Genomic DNA, 13,016 nt, shown 5'->3' on the forward strand with positions numbered 1-13,016 from the left:
TTTGCTCATTTTAATAAAGACTTACTGGACACGATATGCATGAGACTGTACGAAAGTGTTGCAATGTGTTGCTTCTTTTCTTAATGAATGAAGCAGGATTCTTGCCCGTTCGGAAACGAAATGTCTTATTGCGCATGCGCATGTACCGGGACGCGTCCTCCGCGCTTCCCCCCTCCAGATTCTTCTGCAATGTATAAAGAGCCAAGAGAAGAAAACATAAGATTAAAATGCACGAACAAAGTGCTCTGATTGCCATGAGAGGATCTAGCTGCAGTCCATGAATCGGAGTCTTTTTACAAAGAATGTCAGGGACAACAAATGCGGAATCGGAGGGAGTCTCCAAAGTTCAAATAAAAAGGCAGATCAAGACAATCGTGGAAGATTTGGAGAACATCTTAGGAGACTTGAAGGATGTAGCGAAAGAACTCAAAGAGGTCGGTTGTGTCCGTGATGGGGCCTGGATGCTGAATGAAAATCGTACCGTAATGAGATGATCAAATGTTTGTTTGGGTTTCTTTGATACCATCAAGTGGTAGAATGATGCGTCTTTATGAGGCTCTCAAGGAGGTTGAGCAGAATCAGAGCACATTGACTGCTTTCAGTCATCCAGGCCTCCTTATACACTGTTTAATGCTATTTCTTTAAGATTTCTGATGACATTAATGATAACATAATAAACATGCAGGCCTTGTGTTTGGATGCCTGAGAATTAAATATCACATCCAATATCCAGTGCCTTTTATCAGAGCTATAGCAAACGTGGGTTACTTTTTTTCTGAGTGTTTTTTTTGTTTTTATAATAGCTTAATTCTCTCAAATACTGCTTTTTGTTTGATCAACATTTAAAAGCACTCCTTTTTTGAAATGGCTTTCCTGTAGATTAATGAATCGCGACCCTACATGGCTGTTTATTTTGTTTATTTTCTATTCTTTGTTATTGAGGTTGGTGGATAGCAAAAGGAACTGCAGTCTTTAGCGTCCTGCCACTAAGGTTTAGGATGTAGCGCTCTGAATATAACACAACAGCAAACTTAGTTCAAATAGTCCAGGTTGGTTATTATGGGAAATTAATATGATGGACAAAAACCAGCAAACTTTAGCCCCAAAAACAATAATATACTAATGTTTAGGCATGAAAAGTCTTTGTACTGTTGAGCAAACAGACATTCAATTATAATCATATGTATAGCCTGATTTGCAATGCAGATGTTGCTTGGCCATTTCATTCTTAGAAGTGTGGGAAGAGCATGTACAGCACATTGTAGTAGGAGGGGTAAAAAGCACTTGTGGCTTTTATGTGTCTATATATAAGTCTATAAGTCTATATGATGCTGAAATCCCAACTTTACTAATATATTCATAGCTCTTATATAATCTTTTGCACAGAGGGTGGGACCTTTTGAGCTTTGACATCACTTGCTAAATTCAAATATTTATGTTTAGTTATAGTATCCTAGGCCCTTTTTTCTCATACTATGTAGCTATTTAATTTTTAATCATATAAGTAAATATATTCAGTAAACTAGCCACATGAAATAATATCACAGTGCATGACAAATTGGATGGTGCCCGTGTTAGATACCTATGGTCTTAATGTCCATTTGTCTTTTATGCTTTTTTAAGGTTGTTCATGAGATAGACTCCCTGACATCAGACCTCCAACTAGAGGAGATGGCAAACAGCTCAAAGACTGACACACTGAACAGCAGCTCGAGCAGTACCACAACCACTACCACTGCCTCCAGCATTGAGAGAATCAAGATCTACCCTGAAGACTCCTTCCTCAGACCTCCATCCATGGCCTCTGGCATGCTCACTGTATTAAAGAGGACCCATCCTTCTCTCCCACCCCCTCGCCTGATGCCAGCCCGATTCGAGGACCACATCAAGAGCTTGTCATCAGGGAACCAAGCCAAAGAGAACAGAACACTCATGCGCAATTGCGTCTTCTCTACAAAGCCCATTAACATACAGAACAGAGATTCGGTGTGCATGCCTAAAAGCTCAACAGAGCAAGGACTGGCTCTGATACCCCTTCTACGGCACAAAAAAAGTCGATGTCCCCAGGTGACACGGGAAAGGGTGAGATTCAGTGAAAAAGTCCAGTACCATGGCTACTGCCCAGATTGTGACCTGCAGTATGACATTGAAAACACAGAAATGCACTTACACTCTGAGGTTTTTGACATGAAACTAAGTCCCATTCATCAATGCTCCTCCATGGCCCCAGCTCATGTTCTGATGGAAAACGGTGGGCTGAGCCTCAGTCACAGCTTTCCTCCTACAACTCAACCTTGTGTGCCTCATCATGCTACTCCAAAACCGCAGAAAACCATACTACGCAAGTCCACCACAACAACTGTTTGATACATAAATCCCCATAAAAGAGACTATTAACAATTTTTTATATATTTCCTTTATTGTCATAAGAACTTTCTAGTGCAATATAAAATGGATTTCCTGAAGATTAAAAAGGAATGGGATTGATTACTTCATTGGAAGTCCTAAAAAAAGTAAGTGTCTGGTGAGTACTTTTGTGAAATAAGCCAAATACAACAGTTCATTCTCAAACAAACATTGATTAACACTTGTTATTTGTGGAAATGCTGAACAGCGAGAGTGAGATATTAGTAGATAGAAGTCAAATGTATGCAATGTAAACTCATAGAAAAGTTATATTCTGCTGAGGTGGCGTTTTTCTTTTGTTTATTTTTTCTGTGTTAAGGAACAAATTATTGGCCAGCAGGTAGTGAAGAATTAATGTGCTGAATTCATTTTGAAGGTAAATTGATGACATTATTAAATATTACTTTAGTCAATTATTGCTTTATTTGTTTGGAAAGACATGGACCTGAAATTTGTAAATTACATATGAAGTTAGATCATGTGTTAAGGATTTAAAAACAGTGCAGGTGCTAAGAATACAGGCAGAATTTTCTGACAATCAAGATAAAGGTGTATTTGATAAAGACCTTGGGTCAGACACTATGGTCATTAAATATTTATCTAGACTCCTGCAGTTCAAGTGGTCTATGAAAATGAGAGATATTACTTCTGAGGGCTGAGGTCAGACACCAAGCCAAATCTGGCCCAGGTTGTCCTTTGACTGGCAGGTATCCAAAATTGTATTAATTAGGTGTAATGAATGCTCCATCCAATTTTCTACATTGTGAATTTATCCCCCGGTTCTTCTGTAAAAGATTATGAATTCATCCATTATGCGAACATGTCAGAGTTATTCTGGAATATGTTTGCAATACAGTATGTTATGATGATGTTTATGTAGTCAAGTAACAAGACGACACCATATCCCCATTTTTACATTCAGATTAAGGAGGGAGATGAGAGGCTTTTGAGTGCTAAAGGTTTAGGATAGGAGGCATACCCTGGAGGGAGCTGAAAATAGGAAGCACTAATAATTAGAGAAATTAAGCAAATGCTGATCATGGAATTTCACTCCAGCTTTGTGTCAACCAAAATATCAACTTGAGCATCAGTTACATTCACTGTAATGCTATGAAAGAATTTTAAACATTGAATTATCAACCTACACAATGTAAACTAACACTGTTTGTGTTGTCTTATAGTTGACCTCTATAACAATCTGCATTAAGCTTATATGACCCTAATGAATTGTATTTTTCATCCTCCAGTATAGACTCAAACTGTTTCCATTTAAATTCTATTTACTATATTTTGAACTTTTAACCAAACAGTAAAACCTCCAGTGATCATAATTTAGCAATAATCTAAATCAGTTATCAAGTTCAAGAGTAAACCTTTTCAAGTAAGAATAGATTATTGAATATACAAGAATATGTCACTTTTACAGACTCCCAGTAATCTTAAACAAAGATGAAATTTAAACAAAGAGTTTTTATATTGTTTATTTATATCATTTAATTTCGGACACTTGAGCAAATAACCAAATGCTTTAGATGTCATAGACTACTGCAAGTTCATTAAAATGCCTTAAGGTCTGATCAAATAGATCAGATGTCATGTGTGGTGGAATCCAGGCCCAAAGTTTATTAAAGGACAGGGAAAAACAGGCAAAAGATCAATGGTCAAGGTTCAGATACAAAACTAGGACCAAGATAAACACAGAATAGAACACAGTCCAAAGATCAAATACTAAAAGGTCCAGAAATACAGAATATATACATTATGCCATACAGCATGATTGCTGGTGCCAGAGAAGCTGGTCTGAGTATTTCAGAAACTCCTGATCTCCTGGGATTTTCACACACAGTCGCTAGAGTTTACATAGAACGGTGTTAAATAAAACATCCTGTCTGTGGAGGGATTGCAGGCTGAAATACCTTGTTTGTGAGACAGAACAGATGATAAAAAAAGACTGGAGAAAGACCAGATGATTTTTTTTTTAATTTTTAACTGTTCGGTTTGGATGAGTGATAGCAGATTCTTGTTTTTGCCTGATATGAACCTGCTGTAGAACCTGAGGTCTTCTGTTGTTGTGGTCCATCCACCTCAATGTTTGATGTATTGTGCATTCTGAGATGCTTTACATACAGTATATGCATTTAGTTTCATTCATGTAATTTATTTCCTTTTTTTTTTTTTTTTTACATTAATTTTATTTCAAGATTCATTTTTAGGCATATCAGTCCAGGCAGTTGTGGGTTAATATATAATGGTTTGAGGTGTTGCAACTGTTCTTACACTAAAGAACAGAATAATCTGTGCTGACATTAGTAGAGCAAGTTACTGAGAATTCAGAGGTTACTTTTTTGCAGAATATAAGGAAGTACTTTCACACAAACCATCACTATATTTAGAACAGAATCCCGGTTGTATTCTTTCTGCAAATGTTGAAATTTCCCTAGAGTACTATAAAACAAACTTAAATATAAAACTGATTTCTAAGTATACAGATATTCTCAAAAGTTATTAGGTCACCAGCATTTGCAAAAATCCTCAGTGGCCTGTGTTGATGTAATGAACTGAACACTTGACATTTGAAAGAATACAATTCTGTATTGAAAGTCACTCAGTTTCCTATGCTAGGTCAAAAATGCACATGAAAAGTTTGAGAATGTTTGTCCAAATTGCTTAAATATAAAGTGATTGCCTTAAATAAATCAGATGAATGTGATAGTGGGAGGCTAAGATCTCAAGTGTGGTCAAGATATCAAGTGTGAATCAGACAAACATCTATTTAGCATTACTCAGAGAATAGAGGATTTATAGGCAGTGACTTTCAGAGCAGAGATATCAACATGCTGTGTTTGTCTATATAGAGCAGGTGGCCTTTTTCTGAGTGTAGAAAATTTTTAATTTGTTCCACAAACTGGCTGCAGTATAGATTAATTGTGTATCTCTGCTGGACTGGTGTAGCCAAATGTACATTTTTATTATTTCCTTATACCTTAATAGGTTACAAGAGGTTGTTAGTAATGTGTATCCTCCCTTTTAGGAATATAACTGGCATCATTTGATACTGCCTTACAGCCCTAGAGTCCCCAATTTAAGCCAGAGCTTGGGTTACTGTCTGTGTGGAGTTTCTGAACATGTACTTCCTTTGCCTGTGTGCCTTTCTTCCTGGTACTCCGTTTTTCTTCTTTGGTGTGAATGAGTGTGAGTGTAAATGGTACACTGTGATGGACTGACTCCCATCCAGGGTGTATTTCTGGTGTCCTCAGTGAATCTGAGCAGGATAATATGAAAATACCATAATTCAAATCATATCACATGTAATTATCAATCAAAACTTGGACAGGTATTTGTGTTATAATGCAGAGTTTGAAAAATGGAAGAAAAAGACATTTGAGGCAAGCGTATTGTTGAGAAAAATAAAATAGGAATTGCGAGTTTTTTGGATATTCGAGATTTTTGGATATTTTTGCTCTTGTGCATATATTACACAGTTTAAAGGGACGGAGGTTTACAGAGGCTGTGAAAAGTGTGCATTGTGATGCTAAGTGCAAATAAGTATGTGTAGAACACTACAAAGTTCAGCACATAGGGATGTCTGATTTCTATTTAAACTTTATTTAATTACTTATTTAACCTTTACTACTTTTGCAGACATTTTTATTCAAGTCATGTTACAAGTCATACATAATGCATAAATGCAAAGTGCATAGATCAAATAATATTGGATAAATAAGGTTTTTCATTGTTTCATTGGATAAATAAGATTGTTCACATTCAAAAGTCTAATAACAATTTACACTAATATTGTTCATAAAGATTTGGATATGGAAATCTGAAATAGCACCATAAAATGTAGCAAATGTTGCTTACTGAGAGAGAGTGAAATTTTCTCTATGGCAAATGACACCAGGAACAGCGAGATATTTTAAATTAAATGAATAAAATTGTAAGTACTGCTTTGTCAGTTGTCTTGTCCCAATTTAACGGAAAGAGACAGCTAATAAAGAAAGAGATGCTTATTATGTCAGACATTCTGTATTTTTTCCCCCAAAGAAACCACTTGCTTTAAAATATATTGTTTGGGTGTACTAGAGACCTCAGACAGTGTATTAAAACATCACTTAGGATTTTAGATCAAGATGGCAAGAAGAAGAGCTCTAAGTGACTGAAAGTGGGTTCATCACTGGGGCACAGATGGCAGAAGCTTCACACAAAGGCTACAAGCTGGCTGTGTTTCAGAAGGAACAGTGACTGAATTTACATTTACATTTAGGTCTATAGGAAAGACATTAGTAAATACTGTTATAAATTATGGTCAAAATATGCATGCAGTTATTATAATCCTCATGGATTAATACAATATATGAGGAAAAACAGAAGAGCAACTGTTCTTTACAAATTCCTGGTGCAAAAATCCCGGTACTGGTCTATAGAAATGTGAAAAAGATATATTGTCAGATGACTCATCCATAATCATATGGGGTAATTACCTTTGTGGCAAAAGAGGTTTTGATGGCTCTGTTATGCTGAGAGGGTGGTGTCTTGCTGCCATGTCTTAAGTCTACTCTTCCTCTTAAAGGGAAGGATCACTGCAAACTAATACAAAATTATTCTACCACCATAACCATAACACCAACTGAGGGAATATCTTTGGGAGGAATGATTTTCAGTTCCAGAAATAATCAATGCCAGTGTGCAATGAAGCTGTTTTGGTGGCTAGCAGTGGCCTCACACCTTTACCTTTAATTTATAACCCATCAGTAAAATTAATTTTCTGGATATACTGTCATATTTTCATTCAGTGCTGCCTGCCTCGTACATACAGTATGTATTTCTTAACTTGCAAAATATTGATACTGATATTAATCCAAATGCAATACGTATATAAAACAGAAAGCTCCAATGTATATACGAGCACCTTACAAGATCACAAGTATTTTCTAATATGCAATTCTGTGAGTATCTAATTAATTACAATATTCACATAATGCAACAAATGTGCTTTTGGTCAAAGTGATGCAGGCCAGCCATTAGTGAGACACAAAGCAATTTATATGTGTACATAAATCCATGTGGGGCAAAGAAAGGAATGGTGAGATGAAGTTCTGGCGTGGTGAGCATTTGCTGCTTAATGGCTCTGTGTAAGAACTTCCTAGCATTGAGTTAAAGGGTTTGAATTTTTCAGAGGAGTCTTACAATGGAGAAGGAAAAAGCAAAGCACAACCAGGATTGTTTGGGCTGAGAAAAAGACATGTCAGCATTTTTTTTTTGGCTCTGTAGGCTCCTCAAATAGGTTGTCATCCATAAAATGCTATAATACAGAGAGTCTTACTCTTTATGTGGATGTGCATTGTTTTTTTTTGTTTTTTTTTTACCAGAGCATTTAGGTTCTCATGAGACTGAAAGGTAGTATCTGGTATTCCTTCAGGCACATATGTCTTACCTAGTTGTCTGGCCTTTGTGTGCTCTACTAGATGGATTGTAGACATCAACTGGGACTTAAACTGGGACTTATCAGCAATCATTTGAAGCCTTTGACAGGAAGGAATTAGTGTTGGGTCCATGGTGAACATGGTGATTGCTTTGACCCCTTAGTTCCTCGGGAGCTCTCAGTTGCAATATTATAAACTGTTGTAGAAATGACATTATTTACATTTACATTATCTACTGTCCAGTGTCACCCAAATGAGGATGAGTTCCCTTCTGAGACTGTTTCTTCCTCAAATCATCTTAGGGAGTTTTTTCTTGATACCATCGCCTCCAGCTTGCTCATTAGGGATAGATGTAAGAGATATATATAGTAAATTAATTTTAAACTTTAAAATTCTGTACTTCTGTAAAGCTGCTTTGAGACCTTTTTACTTTAAAATAATTCAACAATTTCTCCACCACGCCTCATAAAAGAGCTATGCAAATAAATTAAATTTCACTGAATTGAAAATTAACTTGCACTCTGTCAGACACTGTGTATTTCTGCTTATTTATTATGCATTCATTTTGATCACATTAATTATGGCAGAAAGTGTTGTGCTGACTGATATGAACTAATGAAGTGAAAAGATGTGCTTAGAAATTGAGTAGTGATTTACAGTGTTTGATATCTGAAAACAATATGTCATGCAGTACACCATGCAGTTGTAAATAAGACACAAAGACCATATGCCTCAGCTGTTCTTTCAGTGGTAAACGTAGGAACAACAGAAGCTCTTTGCTTGCACAGCTGTCTGGGCAGGTTAGGACAAAGACTTGGTCAGGCAGAAAAAATTGCTCAAGGGAAATTATGTCAGATCAGTGCCATACAACAACCATTATCACTCTCATTACAGAATTTAGGCTTCATATGTAGAACAGATGAAGAAGACTTGCTTTTCTTTATTACTATACATTTGCAATCGTAGAGCAATAAAGGACAGGCTTCCACAGCTTCATCATAATGGAAAATAAATAAATGTGTCAGTGTTGAGGTGAATGACTCTCATTCTTCATATGCTCTGGATGCTACCTTAGAGGCAACATACAGTATGTCTCTGGATGCACTTTTCCCCAGAGTGGGAGGAAAAATCATTATCTTTCACCATTCCCAGCCCACATATCTTGTATTTCTTGAGAAAACCTACTGTGAGACAGAAACCTCCCTACCTCCCTAGAGACAGAAAAGCAATGCGATATGATTATTATTTATGTTCTTAGTAAAAGATAAAATATATGAATTGTTGTTTGCTTTGTGATTTTTTATGCTTTGAAGGATATTTAGTCAGACTCGCACAAATTATTTGCTCTGATAACTATAAACTTAATGACAATACAAAACATTGCAGTAGTGGTACTGCATCTAATAAAATGAATAAATGTGAATGAAACACACAATTTCATCAGTGGCATTGAAACATTTAAGAACCACTATTATGGGACTATTAATGTAGTTTTATCATGCTCAACATTCCCTTTCCCTACATTCAGTTCAGTAATTTTGTTTCAGTTCTAATTCTTGTGTTAATATATTTTATGTTTTCCTTACAGGTCCCTTTATGACCGAAGAAATGCCATACTGACCACCTGATCACCTCAATTTCGTGTGATGCTCAATGAAGGCTCATTTCAGAAAGCTCTTAGATCACTACCAAAGGCCCCACACAGACAAAGGAACTACTCAACTGTATCATCAACAATCAGTTTAATCATAATGGCCAAAGGATATAAAATGTTGTTTGGTGTAGAAACACCTGTGATTCTATCAGACAGGTCTGCGTGGTCTTAGAATTACAAAACAAAATTAGAATTGAAGAGAAAAGGGGGGAGTCACTATTATCTTTTTCATTCCATATATTATTGTTTTTTTCTGTAAATCCTACAGTGACCTGAAAATTTATTGTAGCTTGAAATGACTGAAATGGAGAAAAGTTCTATATTGTTGCTGCTGAAAAATGTGAAAACATTTAATAGGATCCACTTTAACTTGATGGCTACAGTTCATTTCATCTTGTGCACTCTTTATCATATATAAATAAGGAGAGAAATGCCCGTACAAATATTGCCTTTGAATGAATGGAAATTTCTGGAAAATTTAGAGAAATGTAAGTTTAAGTGTATAGTATATGTTTTATAAAAAAGGATTTTGAAATATAAATAAATACATATATATATATATACAGTACATATATAAAAGAACATATTTTTGATATTTCTTAAATGATTTTAAAGATTGACTTCATTTTTTCTGAACTGTAATCTCTGCAGGGCATTTATTTAAATAATTTATTTATGTATTATTCAAAGATATAGAAAATGTCAAAGGTTTTTGTATATTTTGTGGGTGTGATTATTTGTGACTGTGTTAAAAAAAAAAAACAAATTAATTTGTTTCATGTATACAATCTTACAAAAATATTGGATTTCTCGACAAAGTGTGTTGTATATTATGCTCCTCTAATGGGAACAATATTTTATAATACAGCCCATGTACACTCTAAGATACACATTTGCATCTGATGACTAATACCACTGTTCCATATCCAGAAATACTGCATTGTTTCTGATGTTGTGCAACAGCTGCAAGCCATTTACCCTAGAAATAAATATTTTTACACCTCTGAGGACGTTAACAATAGGAGACATCCAGTGAGAATATCTTCTCTCCATTCTAGTTTCTTGGGTGTTTTCTGGAAACTGGAAATGAAAATTTTGGGGAAAATTGGGAGTCATCTTCTTGGCCATTTGTATTTATTTTTACACAGTGTGACCATTTATTGAACCACATAACAGTAAGAAGGACACGAGGATAATGAAAAATGACACAACCATAAAAAAAAGAAATGAAATATTTCTGGGGGGTTTTAAGATGTCATTCTTAGCACTTTGCACTTAAATCAAAAACTTTATATAGTGTGGAGGATCTGTTTTAATATATGAAATACAGAGAGATTTGAAATATATTTTGCGTTCTCTTTGTCTATGTTTATCTGTCTCCATGTGAGCATGTAAGCATTGTCTGATATTGAATTTTTTTGCCACATTAAGCTCCTGCTGAAAGAAATGCAATCCAACAGACAGAGACTACAAAGCTGTTCAATAAGTCACTCTGGAAAAGGGGGTCTGGTAAATGTGGCAAATGCAAATGAAGAATGCATGGAATTCTCTTTATTAATTCAACACTGAGGTAGTGAGTACCACTGACTCACATAAGATTGTATAGTTATTGTAAATAGAAAAACATGGTGAAGATAGCAATGATTACATGTTATGCTGCTAGTGCTTCAAGCGGAAAGACTGCACCATTACAGTGGGGCCTCAACACATTATAACAGAATTATTAGTCATATTCACCCCAAAGCAAAATCATAAGACTTACTTACTAGTCAAGTTAATGCCGCACAAAACACTGGTTATCAGTTACAACAAAGACAGTGAAATACAAAGCATGATATATTTCCTATTACTGTTTTCTAATCTGTTCTAATATTTTGTCGTATGGTACCTTGCCTGACAGAGCTATACTGAACAAAGGTGATATTTGGTCAATGTGCCAGTTACTCTGCAAGAACACAAATTATATTAAGATTAGTAAGGTCATAGTGCTGTTAATAAGTCTGATATTGTGATCAAAGAAGAGTGCTTGCTATATTAACCACTGTAATGAGAGAACAAGGCACAAGATGGCAACCTACACATGATCTTACTTCTTTAAGCAAAACTATATCAACTACATCAAGACTCATCTTTTAATCATTTGTATCAATAAACAGCAGCTATCTATATCTAATCTATCTGGACAGGTCAACATTCAAAATAAAAAAGACTCTAATTATGTACTTGTACAACATCATATTTATATTTTAGAATTAATACAAGCACTATATAGGTATAGACTTAACTCCCATTAGATGACATCAAGAAGGTTGAGAAGAACTAGAAAAATGGTAAATGGTAAAAAAAATGTAACTTTCCTTTTCTAGGTGACACTGAGATTCTAATCAAAACAGCAGAAAGAGATGAGACCTTTTAGACACAGCTCATAAAGTTTTGAAAAGGTTCTTCTCTCTATACTAAATCAAAGCAAGGAAACATATATTTGGTTTTTAGTTACATATATTGCTGACATAATAAAATGTCACAGTGGTCCTAAATTATAAAAATAATGATCATAATCTTCATTTTTTATTTGAGGACTTGATTACATATTCAATATGAGGAGACCCCTGGATATCAGCATGGACATCGGCATCCTGCTGAGGAAAAAGCTCTGCTCTGTGTGAGTTTTCAGTATTATTGGTGAATCTGTGGAAGATATTTGATATAAGGCAAATCATAGAATACAAAACGTTATCATAGTAGACTATATGTAACTACAGATACTGTTGTTTGAGACCATTCAATTCTTTATATCTTATTTAAAATATTTTATAATCGATGAGAAATTTTACTGGGATTAATGTGGATAAAATCGAGATATTTGTACTATTTGACTGTGTGGTGGATAGCTGTGGATAAATAACTAGCTTTTATTCTTGAATCTGATTAATTGAAAAAGTGTGGTTCAGTTCAGTGGTTCACATCATGGTTCAGTTCTGAAATCTAAGAAGAACATGGTTAGGTCAGTAGAATTGCCTGTATGACAGGATAAAAATAAGTTATTCATTTTATAGTAACATCTTATGCACACTGATATGGCAAACACGCCACATAATCTATTCCTAATTTGTAGCTTTTATGGTAGGAATCTTGGGCATCAGCACATTTTTAACAGTCATGGTGCTTTGTAAATTTACCCAGCCCAGTAAAAGTCTTTAGGACAGAGGAGTTTACGTGTTCCAGCTTCTCAGTAAAATGACAAGCTGCAGTTTTTTTTTACCTCATTAACTTCAGGACAGCGAATATGGGATAGAGTGATGGGGGACCATTAGTTCATAATGTAAGTGATAACAAGAACTACATGTGGATGTTTCGAGACCATTAACTGTGAGGCAGTGAGCACAATAAAGGTAAACAAATATAAGTGGCTTATATTGGTCAAATATTGACATTTTTCAAAAGCATTAGACAAACAAAATAGGTCAGTTGTATTTACTGTTAATGGAATTGAAAATGTATAGCATTGTGAATGATGATTTTATGAAGATTAA

The 13,016-nt window shown here is 35.1% G+C and overlaps 1 protein-coding gene across 2 annotated transcripts; it reads left to right on the plus strand.

Annotated features, from left to right (window-relative positions):
• Positions 1 to 54: 54 nt before the first annotated feature.
• Positions 55 to 10,785, plus strand: prr16 (proline rich 16). 2 transcript variants are annotated; one of them, XM_027167356.2, is made up of 3 exons: positions 55 to 434; positions 1,624 to 2,524; positions 9,418 to 10,785. In XM_027167356.2, exons 1-2 carry the CDS (start codon positions 303 to 305, stop codon positions 2,365 to 2,367), a joined length of 876 nt encoding a protein of 291 aa, XP_027023157.1. In that variant the 5' UTR covers positions 55 to 302; the 3' UTR covers positions 2,368 to 2,524; positions 9,418 to 10,785. The 2 variants fall into 2 exon arrangements, with proteins under 2 accessions (XP_027023157.1, XP_027023156.1); XM_027167355.2 differs by having other exon boundaries at positions 1,624 to 2,513.
• The last annotated feature ends 2,231 nt before the right edge of the window (positions 10,786 to 13,016 follow it).

Source organism: Tachysurus fulvidraco, chromosome 14 (assembly GCF_022655615.1).
Source record: "Tachysurus fulvidraco isolate hzauxx_2018 chromosome 14, HZAU_PFXX_2.0, whole genome shotgun sequence".
Classification (NCBI taxonomy): domain Eukaryota; kingdom Metazoa; phylum Chordata; class Actinopteri; order Siluriformes; family Bagridae; genus Tachysurus; species Tachysurus fulvidraco.

What these genes read in the sequence shown, in the direction of transcription:
- prr16 (XM_027167356.2), top strand. Translation starts at nt 303, where the DNA reads ATGTCAGGGACAACAAATGCGGAATCGGAGGGAGTCTCCAAAGTTCAA. An exon ending in TAGCGAAAGAACTCAAAGAG is followed by an intron (nt 435 to 1,623) that starts GTCGGTTGTGTC and finishes TGCTTTTTTAAG; the next exon opens with GTTGTTCATGAGATAGACTC.